General features: G+C 33.2%; 2 protein-coding genes across 8 annotated transcripts; both read right to left on the bottom strand.

Moving 5' to 3' along the window:
- Nucleotides 1-665: 665 nt before the first annotated feature.
- Nucleotides 666-18,967, bottom strand: LOC109807928 (uncharacterized). Of its 7 annotated transcripts, none has more exons than XR_002240531.3 (3): nt 18,001-18,967; nt 17,125-17,173; nt 666-4,120 (listed from the first exon to the last, which is right to left on the bottom strand). XR_002240531.3 is itself a non-coding variant. In XM_020370660.3 (2 exons), the coding sequence occupies exon 1, from the start codon at nt 18,667-18,669 to the stop codon at nt 18,028-18,030; it is 642 nt and encodes a 213-aa protein (XP_020226249.1). In that variant the 5' UTR covers nt 18,670-18,966; the 3' UTR covers nt 16,496-17,173; nt 18,001-18,027. The 7 variants fall into 7 exon arrangements, 1 of the variants encoding a protein (XP_020226249.1); XR_014427609.1 differs by lacking the exon at nt 666-4,120 and adding an exon at nt 8,144-8,331; XR_014427608.1 differs by lacking the exon at nt 666-4,120 and adding an exon at nt 8,878-9,138.
- LOC109807927 (ATPase E1-E2 type family protein / haloacid dehalogenase-like hydrolase family protein) lies at nt 4,456-8,061 on the bottom strand. The gene has a single exon (XM_029273362.2). The coding sequence runs from the start codon at nt 8,054-8,056 to the stop codon at nt 4,874-4,876; it is 3,183 nt and encodes a 1,060-aa protein (XP_029129195.2). The 5' UTR covers nt 8,057-8,061; the 3' UTR covers nt 4,456-4,873.
- Nucleotides 18,968-19,976: the final 1,009 nt, after the last annotated feature.

Genomic DNA, 19,976 nt, shown 5'->3' with positions numbered 1-19,976 from the left:
CTTTATAACTTTTTGTTTCAATTTGGTCCCCAATAATTTAAAAAATATCAATTTGGGACATTCCGTCCAAATTTCACAAACGATGTTAAATGTGATGACGTAGATGTCACGTAGATGCATAGGTGGCATGCCTTCTCACCCCCTTTTTTAATGATCTGGAACGGCCCATTCTGAAACCAAAACGGGTTGTTCCGCTTGCATTCTTTGTGTGTTAATTTATTCGCAGATACTTATAGATACAATTTTTTTTTTTGACATCCTTAACTGTAGGAGAAAAGCATGGGAGAAAGATGAGAACAAAGGAAGCCTTCCCCATCCAAACGGGCTCTTATCTAGTTTCCAAAATGTTATCATGGATTGTGAGATAAAAGATATATAGCTTGACTACTATGAATTCACCTGGTCTAGAGGAAACTCGCTAGAAAACTTTGTGGAAGAAAGGCTCAACAAGGTTATGGCTATTGCTAGCTGGAAATTGTATCCTGAAAGCATCTTTTTGAATGGTATTGCAGCCATATCAAATCATAGCCTGATATGGTTGAAATTATTTTCCAATGTTCTGATAAGCTTCGTACACATGTATAAGTTTGAGAATGCATGGCTCAAGGAACCAAATATCAACCAAGTAGTGAAAGAGAGTTGGAGGCCAATTGGATGCCAAGACGTTGAAGAAATAATTAGTAGATGCAACTCAAATTAAACGATTGGGGCAAGAAAAAAGCTCTGAATGTAAAAAAAAAAAAAAAAAAGGTGCAATCAAGCAAGCAATGGACTCGTACAAAAGGATAGGCAAGGACAGGAATAGGAGTCATTATGATTCTCTACAACACAACTCGACAATATGATATGATCATGTAGGACGATCACTTCTAAAGCTAGTGTGCTAAACAAAACTAGCTTTGTGAAGGTAATGCCAATACTAGGTTTTTTCATGCGACTGTCACGAGACATAAACAAAGTCGTATTCAAGCTTTGCTCAATTTGGATGGAAAACATGCCACCAATTAGGCAAAACTAAGCAACATTTTTTTCTTACTTCAAGGGATTGTACACGACTGACCAGTCACTGATAGCATTAAGTTGATCATCACAGGGGAAGATAGTGTTTCCTTTACTACCCCTCTTTTCAAGGAGAAGCTCCAACAAGTCCTTTCCCATATGCACAATGATAGATTGCTTGGCCCTGATGGTTTCAACCTAGGCTTTTATAAGCACTTTTGGCACTTTGTGGCGATGACATCCTTACATCGTAAGGATTGGCTTAATAAAGGTTCTTTGCCCGTCTCTCTTAATGAAACACTAATCGCCCTCATACCTAAGTGCAACAGACCATATTCCATGAAGAAACTTTGAGGCATATCATTATGTAACACGATCTACAAATTGTTGTCCAAAATCCTAACTAATAGGCTTAAGGTGCTTCTCGCAAAATTCATCTCCTCCAAGTAGGATGCGTCTATGGAGAACATGTTAATCACAAACAATGTTCTTCTAGCCTCAGAAATTATTCACCATATTCATTGTCAACATGAAACTCGATCAGAAGCCGCCGTTAAGATCAATGTTAGCAAGGTTTTCGACAAGATGTCTTGGAACAATACCCATGTAATCCTCTATAAGCTAGGGTTCAGATATAAGTGGATTCAATGGATGCTTATGTGTGTAGAGATTGTTCATTACCATGCTCTTGTCAACAAAGAGAAAGTTGGCCTTATTTTTTTGGGTAGTGGTCTTAAGCAAGGGGATCCTTTGTCACCTTACTTGTTCATCCTTGGCATGGAAGGTTTGTCCAAACTATTAAAAAAGGTCAAAGCTAGGGGAGAAGTCCATGAAATTTAGGCTTTTAGGCAAGGACCAATTGTAAATTTAAATTACAACCATAGCAAATATTTCGAAAACCTATGAATTAGAGTCATGATAAACTATCAATCTCAAGAAGTTAGCAATTTATTTAAGCAAAAATACTCCTATTATTGCTTGATCAATCGTTGTTAACACCTTGGGAGTGAACAAATGTTCAAATACAAGCACATACCTTGGTATTCTATCATTAGTAGGTCACAATAAGAAAGAGGTTTTTTAATTTGTTTAAGAACAAATTTGGAAATGCATCCATTCTTAGAGCAAAAAAATCCTTATCTAGGGCCAATAAAGAGGTGATGATCAAATTAGTCTTGTAAGCCATCCTCCCTAAGTATATACTATCTCCCTTAATTATTGTGTGCTAAATTAGAAAGTATGATCATCTCCTCCTTGTGGGGTTTCGATTCAAAGGTTTAGGATCAAAAATCTCAATGCATTCAATCTATCTTTGCTAGGCAAACAAGCCTAAGCCTGGCAATGAATAGTGAACCCAAACTCCCTCATTAGTTGAATTTTCAAAGCTAAATATTATCCTAATGGTGATTTTATGTCAACTTCCCTAGGTCACAACCCCAATTATACCTAATAAAGCATTTAAAGCTCAAAACATCTAGTGAAGGAAGGTTGCACGTGGAAGGTGGGGAACAATAAAAGCATCTCCATGTAGGGGGAGGCGTAGCTGAGACACAACAAAAGGAACTGTAAAATTCATACCCCAAGTAAGAGTACCTCTTAGGCTTGAAAGTTAGCATACTCATTGATTCAAATAAGGGTAGCTAGAACGTGGAACTGATTAGAATTATCTTCACCAAAGAAAACAGTAAGGCAATTAATAACATCTTGTTGACAACATATGGAAGCTACAAATCCCCTCTAAAGTCAAATCCTTCATATAGCATACTTGTTGGGACTATCTCCTCACACGTGCAAAGCTTCAAACTAGAGGCATAACCTACCCTAGCTTATGCATTCTATGTGAAAACCATATTGACAATGTCTAGCACTCCTTTCTAGGTTGTGATCTCGCAAAAAAATGTTGGAACAAGAGTTTTATAGGCAACAAACTTACACCTCTTTTTACCACATTAAGTGGTCTAAATGAGTTGATTTTTGTTGCAATACAGGATTAGAATGTTGATGAAGCTTTAGAATTTGTCATGGTAATGTGGAGCATATGGATTAGTCAAAACAACAAATTGTGGGAAGTTGCATATTGGAATCATATCGAGATCATTTCTAGGGCAAGAGAAGTTCTTAAGGATTGAAACCAAGCTCGTCAACAGGAATTGGAACCTGGTCTAAAGGAAAGAACCCCAAGTCATCACTCTTGGCAACCCCCAGCAGTTGGAAGCTTCAAATGCAACGTGGATGTTGCACTGTTCATTTTGCATGGATTGTTCAAAGCAGGCATATGCCTAGATAATCATACCGGTTTTTTCATTAATTTCACAACCTGTCACTTCACCTTGTTACCTAAGCCACACGAATGTGAAGCTTTGGCCCTATATGAGGCCTTGCAATGGGTGAAAAGTCAACATCCAAATTCTGTCACATTTGAAACAAACTGCATAAATGTGTTTCATAGCATCAATAGTTCTCATAATGATTTAACCAAATTTGGTGCTACAATTCATAACTGTAAAATCCTTCTAAATAAACTCAAAAATCGCAAGGTCAATTTCACTTCTAAACAAGCAAATTTGACTACTCACATGTTAGCCAAGGCGACCAAATTTCTAGTATAGTCGATTTTAGACATATCTATTCTTGTATTGTACAACAAATTATTAATGAACTTCAATAACACATCGCACCCACACACAGTGACACTCACAATAATAATAATAATAATAATAATAAGACATTTATTTAATCGAATAGAATGATTTGGTTCAATTTTTGGGAGTCAAAATCTAATATTCGAACCAAATCAATTGAATTTGTAACTTTTTAATCCAAACCAGTCCAATAATTTTCCTTTGACAAATCCATCAAATCATTGAATTGATTCAAATTTATGTTCACCTCTATGTTTAACCATTAAAAATACTTCTCTATTAAAAAAGAGATTTCTTAACTAGATTTATTAAAATGAATTTAAGAATGCAAGTTGAGTTCAGATTATTAGTCAATAACTTTAAACCCTAAATAGCAATGAGAAACATTAAAAACACAAATTAAGTTCTTACATAAGATATGCCCTACCTCTCGGAAGATCAACATAGTAAAAGTCTTTGCACAAATGCAGAGCAGTAACCTAGATTGGATAATGAAGCAACAGTTAAAAATTTCATGTAGATTGTTTAGCAACATTAGAAGAGCTACACATAGATTTTATCACATAATATTTGATATAAGCTTTAGATCAGGTCTTCAATATCAACTAAGTGCTCATAAGAAATCTGTTTATTCTTTCCTTTTGGGTTCTCCTTGTTTATGGTTCATCTGGACTATGATCTACACGTTTAGCTAAGCATGATGCTCAACGTATCATAGTAGTTTCTATCCTTGACCTTCAGCTCAAACAGTCAATTTAAGCAACAATGATAACATATCAGTAACAAGCTAACAGACAAATGATATAACAGAGGCTTGTGAAGAATGTATGCAACTCTGCTTATATCAATTTTAACTTTTAAGGTCTCACAACCCTAATAGCTTTTATACTTCTTTTAGTACATCAAAGAGTTTTTAACATGAATTTATAACCTCTATCCTAATTCCCACCCCAATTCCGCATTTTAGGAATTGGTTGTTACTATTATATATTATACTTTCACAACACACAGATTTTTAAACTACTTCTCCTATCCATAATTACTACCCTAAATAAAGGTGTTTGATATAATTCCAAACATCTAGAACAATTAAATATATGATATTTAGGTATAAGACGTATGGAAATTCAAGACCCCTTATGTTTTGACCATGAAGGATCTTGAATTTCCATACATCATATACACGAATATCCCATATTGAAGTGTTCACGATGCTTGGAATTTATGATTCTTCAGACGTGTGATGAGGTAAAATTAAAAATATGCTTAATTTTGAAGACCAATAATTTTACCCACTTAACGTGGCTGGCGAACGGTTTATCTGAGACAGGTAGGCGCTTTGTAAACCAAGCAATTGGCCATGACATAGCTGCAATTCCAATACAAATTCCCCATTGCTCCCATGTTAATCTCTCTGTATCAGCAAACTTCCTTAGGAGTTCCACCATCACAACTTGAAGAACCACAGTAATGCCCACAATTCCAAGAAACAAGTGGTTTTTGAGAATGCCTTCGAATACATTAAGTTTCTCCATACTTCTAGAGTTGAACTCGTTGAAAACTTGGCAGAGAACAAAAGCATTAAAAATTAGAGTATCCTTTACCTCCTCATTTACATTGAAGATTGACTTTCCATTGAATTGTAAAACCAAGAGGACAGCAATCTGATATAAAGCTTGAGCTAAAAGGTTTCTCCACATAATACTAGTAATAAGAGGCTCAGTTCTACCCACTGGCTTTTTCTCCATTAACTCCTTTGTAGGCCTTTCTGTGGCCAGTGCCAAAGCTCCTAGAGTATCCATAATGAGATTTACCCATAATAGTTGAACTGTTGTTAGGGGAACATCTCCCGAAGAAACTGCTGCAATAAAATTGATCACTAGAGCTGCAACATTCACGGTTAGTTGAAACTGGATGAATTTCTGGATGTTGTTGTAAACACATCGGCCCCACCTTAATACAGTGGCAACAGAATTGAAGTTGTCGTCTAAGATGACAATGTCAGAACTCTCCTTGGCAACCTCAGTTCCTTGGATCCCCATAGAAAGCCCAATATCAGCTTCTTTAAGTGCAGGTGCATCATTCGTGCCATCTCCTGTGACTGCAACAACATGGCCTTTCTTTTTCAAGCATTGCACCATCAAATGCTTGTCCAAAGGGGATGATCTCGCCATCACACGGATCTTGTCAACTTTCTCCATTCTAACTTCCTCCGTGTAGTTCCTGAATTCCATACCTTCCACCACTTCTCCCGGGTTCACGTGGCCATCAAGGTCTAATATTCCACATTCTGTTGCTATTGCCCTTGCAGTGAATATGTTATCTCCAGTAATCATCTTGATACTAACTCCTGCAAGTTTACAAGTTTCCACAGCCTTCTTGACGTCGGGTCGGCATGGATCCTTGAGGCCAACAATGCCTAACAAGGTCAAGCCATTTTTTCTAAGGATTTGATGTGCATTCTCCTTATCGTTATAATCAATGTCTTCTGAAATCTGCATGTGAGCAAATGCGATACATCGTAGGCTACAAGCAGCCATGCCTTGTATTATCTTCTCAAGTTTACTCCGTTCTTCATCAAGAGACTTCTCTATGCCGTTATTGTCAATATAATTCGAACACATATCAAGTATAATCTCTGCAGCACCTTTCCAATGCACGTGAACTGTGTTGTTGGTCTCCTTCTTTATCGCAATGCCACTTCGTTTCTTCTCTGAGTTAAATGTTTCAACATGGAGAACTTTATGTGTGCTCTTCAGTTCATCCATGTCCATGCCTAAATCAGATACGGCCCACAAGAGTATAGCTTTCTCTGTCGGACTACCAGAAATTTCAGGTTCAGATGTCGATGAAGCTTTATAGACACTGCCAGTTGTGTTAAGGCCAACTGCTTGGTGGAATAACTGAAGAACATTAGAGGCCATTGCATTGGAAAAGTTTTCCATAACATTTTCTAGGCCAAGCCAAAACTTGGTGACTCTCATTTGATTTAAAGTTAAGGTGCCAGTTTTATCGGTGCAAATAACTGTTGCTGACCCCATGGTTTCACAAGCAGAAAGTTTCCTAACCATTGCTTGGTCTGCCATCATTCTTTTCATGGAGTAAGCTAGTGTAAGAGTGACAGCCAATGGCAGACCCTCCGGGATTGCCACAACCACAATAGTGACTGCAGCTGCAACAATACGCACAACCGCATTGAAAACGTCATTTATATCGGTCTTACTCCCCTGGAACTCCTTATTCCCTTTATCGTCTTGAGTGTTTCCGGTGAAATAACGTATTAACAAGACTATGAGAACAAAAAAAGCGACTGTGAGGCCTACCTTTCCAATGGAAGAGGTTAACTTGTCAAGGCGAGCCTGTAATGGTGTCCTTTCGTTGGTGTCTCGTGATATTGAGCTCATCATTTCACCCCATGCTGTGTTGGTTCCGACAGATGTCACAAGCATCTGAGCAAAACCATCCACAACTTTTGCACCAGACAACAAGAAGGGGCTTTTTAAGGGCTCAATTTCTACGTGGTCGCTCTCACCTGTCATACTTGATTCATCCACATGCAAAGAATGGCCACTCATGAACAATCCATCAGCTGGAATTTGATCACCAATCTTGAGGGACACAATATCCCCCACAAGAACTTCAAAGATGGATATCTGCTGCGGCCTTCCATTTCTCACAACTTCTACTTTGATGTCGTTGCTTATCTTAGACAATTTGTCAAATTGTCTCTCTTGTCTGAAGTTGCTGAGTGCAGTGACAACCACTACCAGAAAGACTGCTACAAATATACTCCCCCCTTCGTACCAGCCTTCACCTGGTCCATGCTCTTTTATGCCAAAGCCAAGGGAAAGGCCAGCACAAACAAGAAGGATCAGAATAGTGGTGTCATTGAAAGCTTCCACCACAAAGCTCAGGAAGACCTTGGGAGGTGGCCTCTGGTAAGTGTTTGAACCAAATAAATCACGCCTTTGGGCGATGTCATCATCACTGCCAGTGATTCCCTTTGCTGGAGTGGTTCCAAGAATATTGGCAACACCTTCAACTCCTCCAAACTCATTAAAGGCTAACAAGTTTTTGTCCTTTACCATACTAGCAAGTCTGGCCTTGTCAACATCAGGAACCAAAGAGTAATGATTGGTTCCATGTTGGGGAATCAGAGGCTCAATTATATCAATAGTGTTGGTAAAATTGGAAGACTGAGTTTGGAAGAGTTTAGAGTAGGGATTGGAGTTTGTATTTCTTTTAGATATGACTTCTTTGGCCAGGGCAAGCATCACACGTCTAGAATAAATGGCTGTATAAGCAAAACGCCATCTTTTTTTGGCTTTGTTGATGGTGTAATTAACTGTGGTGGCTATGTCAATGATAAATGAGCTGCCATGACCATCATATTTCATATTTTGGCTGCTTGTCATGGTGGATTTTGTCAGAAAATCAGAGTGGTAAAGTACTTAAGTGAGTAGGAAAGAACTTCATTCTGTGAATTCAATGCTGGCTATCTATTTAAAAGCTCATATTTCGTGCCAGAGGCTCCATAGGGAAATTTCCGGGTAGCTTCCTAATTCCTATTCCTATGCCAAACAACTGTCTTGTTTTTTTATAGTCCAAATCCAATTTGGTCAAACTTTAAAAGGACACGCTATATGCACACATTCTAGCCGCACTAGCCAAATTGATCCTGAGAAGAAAGCTGCAACTTTGATTTCAGAACCTGAATTACTGAAGTTGGGAATGGGAATCTAATGCATTCACAATACAAGTGAGCTAACGACACAATTGCTATTTTATTTCGATAAATCAAAATTACAAATAAGCAAGATTTGAACAGTCTGATTTATTGATTTGAATCTAGATCGGTTTGGTATAATGAAACTCAAATTTAACATAAGAACAGCACAACTGGCGAATGTAAAAGATATTTGTTATTTATATTAATATAGATTTGTGTTGAAGCCGACATAGAGATGAGTAGTCGGAAAGATAGTCTCCATTGCCATTGAAATTGAATACTATTTTTTATAACCGTGGGAACATACACTTGCGTGAGTAATGAACGAGGAGACACATGCACTTGATTGGGTACAACACAATCACAATGAGCTCGCGTGGAAGCTAATGGCCTAATTAATCCTAACAAACAACTAGGACAAATTGAATAAGGGCACAGTGTAATAAGTCCTTGTTGACTTGGTCTGGCTCTGGCTTATGTATGTTTGGAACTAATCACCAACGCACGTCTTTAATATCTCTCCACATTTATTAAAGTAGAAGATGGTGTCCAAACACACTTGTTATTGTCCTTTTTGTAAATTACAATAATAGGTGGCTCGCTCCATGTTTGATCATAAGATTCTTAATTACCAACATATTTCTCAAAAACTCCTGCTAATGGCATGCCGTCCTGGCCGGACATGGATTTTGCGTCCAAATTCCGTATATATATGTATATGTGTGAGAGAAAAGATTTCGATTGTTTTTTCGTTTGCTTCAATGCATCCTTCAATGATAAAAGAATACATAATATCATTTCTATCATTATTCAATCTTATGTGTAAAGTAGATAAAACCTATATATGATAGGTATCTAATATAGCGATACAACTAATTTAAAATATACATGATACAATGTGTAAATGTGTAAAATGCATGTCTTCATATATATCAAAATTTATAAAATATAATATGTAATTGTAATTTTTATCAAAATTTATAAACACAATAAATACATAATTGCAATTTGCAAATCAATTGAAAACATACTTTGTAAAAAAAATGAAAAGATACTTGTACATTAATAACAAATAAATCATAAATCATTTCATCATAAATTATTTTTTATTATTTACAAATGAAAATAAAATTTTCAATATGATTTCTTTCTTAAAATCATTCATATAAAAGATAATTTCAATTTTTGGTTTATTATGAGACAATTTTTATAATATTTTTAAAGGCTTTGATAATTTACCAATACATATTGATAAGATATCGAGAGCAGGGACGGATCTAGGTTATGTATAATGGGGGCACTTGCCCCCACTACCATTTGATACACACATATTTTTTATTTAAAAAATAATATATTTTAAAAAATAAAAAATATATTTTAATAAAATAATCATATATTTTAAATTATAATTTGTATAAAATATAAATTTCAAGCAAATATTCATTTATTTGATATCTGTCAAACTTTTAAAAAAGATTAATTCTCTTATGTAATAAAGAATATTCTTCAATAACTTATAATTCTTTTTAAAAGTTTAATTATAATATATATATATATTAATACTCACATAATATGTTAAAAAAAATTAATTTTTGATAAAATAAAATTTGTAGCATGTATGTTTACCTATTGTGTTTTCTATTTATTATATATGGCGATTAAAAAAATCAAAATAATAAGATTATATATGTTAATTAAAAAAAATCAAAATAGGAAAGATTGGAAGATTTATGTTTTATTTATAATTTTTATTATAAATTATATTTTAAAATAAATTATCATCTAAAAATATATATTAAATATTAAAAACATGTTTATATCATAAATAAATTAAACTTGGTTTTTATAAAATTTAACATTTATTTTTATATTTTTATTAGTGTTAAATTATTTTAAAGTAGGTCTTTAGGATTATAATTCTAACCAAATATTTGAAAAAATGTTTACAGCAGATAAATTATAATATAATCTAGTCGGACCTAATTATTTTTATTTTTAATTATAACCGTAGATATAGAACCTTGTAAAAAATAATTATGATATATTTATATTTTTAAAAATTATATGTAAAATTTTTAATATTACTAATATACGAATAAATATTGTCCCAACTATCTAAAATTTCTGAATCCATCACTGACTATAAATATACGAATAAATATTACCCTCACTATCTAAATTTTCTGGATACGTCACTGATTGAGAGTGTCAATTTTGGATACAAACATGCAAAGTAAATTAAAGTATTTGTGTTTGATAGGATAGAAAAGAGTCGGTTTAAATAAAATTTAAAATAATTGAGCCTAGAAGTGATGAATAAATTCACATGAAATAAAGAAAACGTATTATTAATATTTTCTCAATAAATGGTAAAATAATTAAGGATGTAAAAGAACACTTACTCACAAGACATATAAGAATTAACAAAGAAATTTGTACAGAGTTGTAATAAAGAAAAAAACGTTAACACCACAACTGCAAAAGACAGGGAATAATTTAGTCATCTAGTGTACTTTCCCCCCATTTTCTAGGTTGGAAGAAGATTTACTAATCCTAAGTTCGTGACAACTATTCTTCAGATCATGTATATTTTATACGACTATGGATTATGGAAAGCGTGAAATTATTCTATTATTCGTGACGACGTAAACAATGGACATCATCAAAATTTGCGGCATCGTTCATACCATTCAACCCGAATGGCAATTGACAAGCAATTACATCCTGACACGTCTGGAGTCCTCGTGCTGGGCCTCGGCGGCACATAATATGGGAAATTTAACAGCGACTACCAACACTTTCATTTCAGTTTCTTTATTTTTCTCTTTTCATTATTTTCTCTTATTATCCTTTCAAATTTTTAACTAATAAAAGAAATTAAATCTCTTATGGAACATTATCAACCCACTATTGTTTCTTTTAATACGTTTCCAATTAGCTAACTTAAAGAAGTCTAATTGTCAGCTATTACTCATTTCAGATAAACAAAGAACAATAGCTAGATAACTAAAAAAGAACAATGATTAAATAAAATTAAATAACCCTTTTTCTTCGATTAAATCCTTATAATTTTGATATACTCTTTTTTTACCATCACAAATTAAAGATTTCTATCATGTTAACACAAAATAAACAATATTAAAAAAAATTAATGGTAGTAACTAAAAAATTAAAAAACTGAAAACTTAAGTTATAGGAATTAAAAATAATTGAAAAGGATAAATATAAGAACTAAAATGTCTATTTTAAATTATAAAAATTAAAAAATAAAGTATGAGAAATTAGGAATAAAAAAGTATTTTATCATATATAATACAAAGGTCAATGAGTCAATATCAATCGGCCGTTTCAACTAAGGCACAAGAGTGTATTATTAGGCAGCATAATACAGTAAACTAAAACGACAATAGAATTCATCGAAGCAAACAATAGAGTGCTATTTTCTTTTACGAAGACTGCAACAGTAACTAGACTCTAGGGGCAATCTTCGATGACATGTTAATCTTTAGACTTATTACATTTCTGAATTCATAGCCTAGTATTTAGGCAATTTTAGTCCCCATTTCTAAACTCTATAACTTTAGTCTATTTAATAAAGTATCTAATATTTATCGAAAATGCTATTTCATATGTAGTGTGTTTGGAAAAACTATAAAAGTAGGGGTGCATTCGTCAGGATCGACCATCAAACCCGACATGTATGATTAGTTTAAAAACAATTAAAATGATTTTTAATATTATTTATAATTAATATTTTAGTCTGTATGATACAGATTAAATATTTATTATATATAACTAAATTTAAAACAAATTATGCATATAAATAAATATTATGTTTAGATATATAAACTATATTAAAAAATTGATGAATACATATTTTTAAATATAAAAATTAAATTTTAAATTTATAATAAATCATTTATATTATAACATAATTTATTTTTATTTGTTAATAATTTATTTTAAAATATTAAAATTTAATTCATAAATAATTATAATAAAAAAATTAAATTAGATATAAAGTTAAAGAAACTATTAAAAGCTCTTTAATTAAAGGAAAATCTTTAAAAATACTCTCACAAAAGGTTGTTTGTATTTTATATATAAGAGTTGATTTCATATTACTATTAAATTTAAATTATTAATATCTTATGTTTAATAACGACATTCATAATCGAATACAATATTGTTCTATAATTTTATACTAAAAGAAATGAAAATTAAAACACAAAATTATTAAGATAATTTTAATAATAATAACAATATTATTATAGTTCAAAAATATTAACTTTCCATAGAGAGAATTTAAATATACTTTATTTTTAATCTATTTAAACAATACTTTTTTGACAAATAATATGAATTATGAAGTAAAAAATGAGTTAGCATCAAAAATATTTTTATTAATTAAAATATATTATCTGGCATCTTATGAGGTATTAGCAAGCTAAAGCTCTCTTAGCAAAGTTCGTTAAGACAAGTGAGATTCAAATTTCAACTAATGCATGAATTTCTAATTAAATTTATCACTTTATTCTCGTAGAAATCAATCCCATGAAAATGAATTATACTTCTTTATTTAAAAAAAAATATATACAAATAGAGGTATTTCTAGCATAAGTTTGTTATCATTGTTAAGGTCACCACATTCGAAATATTGTCTGCTTTAATTCATTGGACTGTCACGACTTTGTCCTTTAAAAAGGACCTCGATGGATTAAGGAAAGAGGGTATTTATAAACTACCCTTAACCTCGACTCTTAATCGATGTGAGACTTTTAGACATACCGGAACAAGCCCCTCATTCGATGCTAAAGGGCAAGAATGGCCTAGGCCCTTCTTCTAGAACCAAATGTTCATACCGTAAGTTCATTGTCATTGTTAGGGTCACTGCATCCGAGATATTGTCCGTTTTGGCTCGCTGAACCGTCACGGTTTTCTCCTTTAAAATGCACCTTAATGGATTAAAAAAGGAAGGTGTTTACAAACTACCTTTAACCTCGATTCCTTATCGATGTGGGACTTTTAAGCATACCCGAACAAAAAGTAAAGTAAACATTTCAAAAAATACTTAAAACCAATTAAATAAATTTAATCATTCTTAAAAATGTGATTTATGATTTTCAAGAACTAAGATTTCCGAACATCAAAAGAATTTCCATCTACCAACCACATCCTTGATGTAAAGTTAAAATGGGAACCAAAATTACCTAAATTAAAAAATATAAATGACTAAAATCAAGTAACTAAATATTACGACTCATATCAACAATCACTTATTAACCGTAGCACCACTGCTTCAACACACTCAAATTTGTTATTTTTATCTAATATTCGATGTCCACAAAATAGTTCTACAATTTGAAACAAGACCAAAATTAAGCAATAAAATTTTTGAGAACCAAATTGCCCAAATACTATATTGTGGAGACCAAGAATAGATTAAACCTAATACTGGTAGCGGTAAGGAAATACATTAACTGAAAAGCAACCATGCCTTTTTCCCAGCATTATTTCTCAATTTTAAAATTGGTTTAGTATCCTACTTTCTACTTTCTAGTCCCTCCACAGTGACTGAGAGGCTACATCTCCTACCCTACTTTCCAAAGCAGACAAACTGCACATAGAGGGTAGGTATGGAGAAGACTTGACGCGGAGACGAAAACATACTTCAATAACTAAACAAACACTTTAATGCACAGCTAAAGTAGAAAGAAAAAAAAAGTGCGTTTACACAAAGTTAATACGAATAGAAAGGTTAGTCATGTCACATGATCTGTGCTCTCCCTCTTTTTCCAACTTTAATACTCCCTATGTATAGTCATTGTTGACTATGGAAACTACCTAGTAACTTCGCCACCGAATTTTTGTGGACTTTTCCCCTGTATATATTAAACCACCGACTTTCAGACGGAAAATACCGAGTAATTTCCTGAAAATGACATTTGGAATCGTCAAGCTCAAGAAAAATACTGGAACCTGACACATACTTTGTTGCCCATCACTCATCTATAAATCTTCGCAACACCTTCAACGTCGACAGCCACAGAAACACAGGATTTTTTTTTGGTGAAAAAGAAAGGGATTAAAGATGTTCTGATAAAAATAAAAAGAAATAAAGCAAATGAAAATATAGAGGCAAATAGTGTAAATGAAAATACACGAAAAATAAGAGAATTTTTAGTGTTTAATTTGAGAGAAATAAAAATAAAATTTAGAAGAAATTATATTGAAATTTCTCCTTAGCTTGTTTGTTTTATCATGAAAAAAGAGGTGATAATAGAGAGAAAAAGACAATTTTATTACCATGTATCAAATTATTATTATAAAAACTGAATAAACCCCTAATATGGAGTTGACAATTGATTATTAAAAACGAGGTAGAGAGTACATTATATAAAATAAAGAAAAAAGGTTGATCATAAAAAAATATAGGTTGGGCTTAGAATCAATTATAAAATGAAAAGAACCGGTTGTTACTAACAAAACCGATTATTATGAGACTTAGAGGTGTTCGACTTCGGCACTCAGTTTTTTTTTTTTTTTTTTTAGTAAATGCACTCCCAGTTATTTCTCACACTTCCCCGCTATTTCTCCTTTTCTATGCACGAAAAATCTTTTATGTGAGACCCACATACTTTTAATTTGATTTCTTTATATTTCATCCTCACTAAACAATGTCAAATTCTAAACGTCTCTAACCTACCCGCTCCTCTATATTTCCATGCTGTTCCTCTTTTACAAGTGAGTTCTCATCTATTTATTGAATGAATCGCAATATCCAAATAAATAATGACTAGCATAAAATGGTTATCAAGAATTATGTGTAATAAAACTAATTTCCTAAAACAATAATACTAATATCATTGGATCAGGTCATCATATTTATAAAATGATAACTAGAGATCAGAACCAATGAAAATCAGGTTTCATAAGTTCAGTTTGGTTTGAGCCCAAACATGAAGAAAGAAAAAATTAAACTAAGCCAAGCTAAGCTAATTTAGAATGTATTTGGCATGACATTAGAAGCTAAGCTCCTTAACTTATAAGTTAATTTAATAAAAATAAATTTGTTTAATACAAAAAAATATTTTAGTAACTTTTAACTTATTTTTATAAACTAATTGAAATAATTCATACCTTATAAGTTCTTAACCTCTTTTTTTATTTTTTATTCTTATTAATTAACTTGAAAAAAAAAATATCCTTTATAATTTAGAAATAATTTTGTCTATCATAAAAATTATTTTATGTTATTTTACATTTATCAACTAACTTATAGGTTAATCTTATCAAATACTTCTAATTCAATTAAAAGTAAAAAGTCTATAGCTTATGATGTTGGGCAAGAGCTACTTCCACTTGGATGTTTAAGTGAATACAGCAGGGGAACTCTCTTCCCTCCCCTTGTTTGAGAGCTAAAGATGGAGTGAAGGAATAAATTATATAATGCAAATTCCAATATAGTCCTAATGTTGCAAAGTTGCAATCATATCTGCAAGGCCTAACAGTATACGTGTAATTTAATAAATTATTCTTGGGGATCATTTTTACATGCAATTTTATTTTGGAAACTTGTAATGAACATGGGAGTACAAGTAAAATTCCCACATGATAAAATATTTCACAAACTAAATGCCCCACAATGTCAAAGGTATTAGAAATTAACAAATTGAGAAGGCCCCGTTTGCAAATTGCAATTAGAGAGAGAGAAAGAAAAGGGATGACTTTAAGGAGAATGGTCAATAGAAATAGGCCCAACCCTATCCAGTTGTCCAACATTCATGTTTGGCAAGCGAAATTACCAAGTGTCTAAACTTTGTTCAGGCCAGCAACTCTAGTGGGCCAAAACATGCAAAAGAGATTTGGCCCATAAAACCCTGGGTAATAGAAGACATCGGGACATCTTTCCCCAACATGCTAGTCTACCCAAAAAAATGGGAAGCTTCATTGATTTACATTCAAGAATAATCTTATGACTTCTAACCCAACCCTAATTTCTCCCTTGATACCTGAGCTATTCCCAAGTGGCTAAAGGAACCATTAATTTGTTTAACTTCTGAATTGAAATTACCAGAGGTTAATCGATGGACATCCGATGCAGAGAGGAGCATGGAAAACGAACTACAGATAATAACAGTGTATCAATAATTAATAAATATAAAATATAATGTATCTCAAACATCATAATATGTCTGAACCCTCAACCAAGGACACCAGTAAAGCTAATCCAGGCAGAATGTCTACTAAACTAAGAATGAAACTTGATTCCCAAACTCAATCAAACAACCCCCAGATCAAGTTGGTCCGAATATGCAGACTCAAAAATCTAAGCTTTAATCTGCCTAGTCAGTTTAGGCAAGCAAATAAACTGTTAATCCTACCCTTAAAAACCCCTTCAACAATAAAAACCAACCATGCAAGAGAAGGCAAAATAAACACATATGAGAATAGTATGCACTAAAAAGAGGTCAGGCTTCCATAGAGCAAGGTAAAATATCGGCCAAAGTGCCAAACAGATAAACATTATCACAGCCCGGTAAAAAGGAATTACTTAAGGGATATATTTTCAGATTTAATTCAATTAGACTCCAGCACAACCCCTCTGTTCATTTTACCTTACGAAACGTTCAAATAGATGGGACTATAGTGTACTTTTTATTTTATGATGCCACTGCACAAACCTGACCCCTATGCAACTTACTAATAAAATGATAATTGGAACAAAATCCAAATATTAGAGTGAAGCAAAACCTGGATACTTGATTCACTATGCTGTGTGAGATGACAATTCTGATAACTTCTGCACCAACCAAAGAAGGAAGAAGTTACTGCCAAGCCATAGGCATCTTGAAATAATTGATTGACGATGAAACTTCAAAATTTCGTTCAATTAACATTATGTTTATATATACTATGTGAGGCATCAAAACACTACCTAGTCTGTAACAGTTGACATTTTCAGGCAAAACATAAGAATGCCAAAATTGGCGGATAGCATCAGCAGTTAATAAAGTTGGTATATGATTTCTATTTTCTACTAAATCATGATTCATGACCCAATCACAAATACAAACAATTGTCTATGACTATGATATCAATACCACCCATTCTATGACATTAATTTATCAATTTATACAAATAATGGCAAACCACACAGGTAATTTTCACACTGAAGTATAAGATCCGACAAAATTCCGGAGATTTCAGATTCCATGTTTAATTTTACAATTAAAATTGTCTTCAACATTAACACAGAACACCCAAGAGTAGAAATCCAAGATTCTTATATTTCCATGACATTAGCAACCCAAACACATGGATGCAAAATTCCAGCATATCTCACACATACTAGTCTGAAAAATAGCAACGCACAACGCATCTACACATCTCAAAGGAAAAAGGGATTTCTTGATTTCTTTTAGGCATGACACACCGTGGAGCTAAGAAGTTGTTTGGTATAAACTTCTAAAAAAGAATAATAGAAGAGAAAAATAAAATAAGTATTTCCATTTTTTGGAAAAGCTATAGAGTTTTTACAAATTATTTCTCATAAAAGTACTTTTTGAGGCCCTAAGCCAATAAGTTAAAAGCACTTAAAACACAAGCATGGGAATTCCAAAATGCTACCTCCGGTGTCAAAGGACAAATTTAAGCTCAGTTTCCGGTGCCATGTTGCCGCTCACCCAAAACGCATTGCACATAATAATCAGATCCCACCAACTCACTAGCCCTGCAATTGGTCACTCCCAAATCACCACCACCACCCAACTGACTCATCAACCACAAGCTCTTCTCGCTCCCAGACATCGAAGCCCAACCAATCAACTTCACAGCATCCTTGTAACTCAAAACCCCTTTCCTAACCCTAATCCGCGCGTCCCTGAAGGGAACCACACACTTGTCCCTGGCGAAGCCAACGCACTTCTCCTTCGCCGCGGCGAAACATTCCGCCATCTCGCGCACTTCGCACTGCTCCCGCTCCTTCAGATCGGAGAGTTTGGGACCCGCCAGAGCCTTCCACCACGGAGGCATGCACTTTCGCGAAGCGCTCACGGCGCACCCGATCCTCGCCCCCTCCTCGCACTGCTCCACGATTTTGCGCTCGCAGGCCGTGAACGAGGACGCCCACGCGCGCGAGTCTCGGAAGGCCAGCACGTACGGACCCTCCGACAGGTCGTCGGAGGGACCCGCCGGTAACGGTCCCCGGAGCAAGGGAACGGGGCGGTCGAAGTTGATGACGGTTGAAGAAGGCGAGTATTCGTCGACATTGTCGGGTACCGATGTGTCCGTCGCCATCGCTGGTGTTAGGGTTTCGGGATTCGGGCTAATCGATGGGGAAAGTCGGAAATCAAATGAGTAATGAGCAGAGAAGCAGAATTAACGTGTTAAAGTGAATCCAAATTCAGAAAGTTCTCCGTGCTGAAGCTGGACGGGGATAACGCCGTCGCATGGGGCTGCGCCGCCAACGCCGGCGGTTTTATGTTTCTAGATGCTTGGGACAGTCGTCGTGTCTCGGATATAAAGGGGGAAAAAACGGCGCCAAGATAAGAGGGAAAAACGAAAGAAGAATTTTTTGTTACAAAACGAGAGGGGGTACTTACAAATTGCAATCCTTATATTTTCATTGTGACGTATTTTATTTTTCTTATTTTTTGAAAGCAAATAAAACCTCTTTTTCTTATCTACTCTGGTAGAAAATGTTAATTTTTGTTTGAAAAACTGTTCAATTATTTAAGCTTCTCATTACATTACATATATGTAAAACAAGTAACATTCGTTAAATTTAGGTTTAATATATTATTTAGTCCTTTAATTTTTATTTTAAAAAAAATAAACTAAATGTTATAATATTTTTGATAATTTAGTTTTTGTGATTAGAAGTTTGTTTATTATCCATTAAATTTGATAAAATATTTTTTATATCTTCGTATTTAAAACATTATATTAAATTAATATTTTTATCATCATTTATCTATATTATGTTTTAATTTTTATAATATTCCTCATTATTAATCTCATATGCTCTTAATCTCTTATTATTGAAATTAGTTCAATTACTCTGTCCATAAACATAATTTTTTAAATTGTTTTCAAGTGGTTGTTTAAGTAGAGATATGAAAAATATTATGTTAAATTTCACACATTATAAATCTACTATAATTTCAAATGCTAAATTACAAAAATATAAAAAAATAAATAAATAAAGGACTTAACTACAACTTTTTTGTTTTAGAACTTTATTAAAAAATTCAAAAAAGTTAAATGATCAAGGTATTACATCCACTTGGAGCTACTATTATTGATAAATATCTCAAGGTTATACCTACACAAATTAAAATAAAACTAACTTTATAGAAATTTGAAGGCTAATTTTCTAGAAAAGTCTTTAATAATCAACTTTGCAATTCCATCAATTAACTTATAGATAAATATTTTGACACAGTTACTCAAAGATTTATTAAGAGATGTATTGGATCAGAATTTTAATAAATTTTAAAATATTTTTTATTATAAAAAAACATGTGGTATTCAATAAAAAAATAATATAAAAAAAGTCATGTGGCATTCAATTAAGTCGAATATAAATTTTTTTAAATGTCAAT

The sequence above is a fragment of the Cajanus cajan genome, chromosome 6 (genome assembly GCF_000230855.2).
Source record: "Cajanus cajan strain Asha chromosome 6, NIPB_CcT2T_4, whole genome shotgun sequence".
In the NCBI taxonomy this organism is placed as follows: domain Eukaryota; kingdom Viridiplantae; phylum Streptophyta; class Magnoliopsida; order Fabales; family Fabaceae; genus Cajanus; species Cajanus cajan.
The sequence above is the reverse complement of the archived record's forward strand: the minus strand, read 5'-3'. Positions and strand labels throughout refer to the sequence as shown.

Bases quoted from the DNA above. Each gene is read 5' to 3' on its own strand.
- LOC109807927 (XM_029273362.2), bottom strand. From the start codon at position 8,056: ATGACAAGCAGCCAAAATATGAAATATGATGGTCATGGCAGCTCATTT.
- LOC109807928 (XM_020370660.3), bottom strand. From the start codon at position 18,669: ATGGCGACGGACACATCGGTACCCGACAATGTCGACGAATACTCGCCT.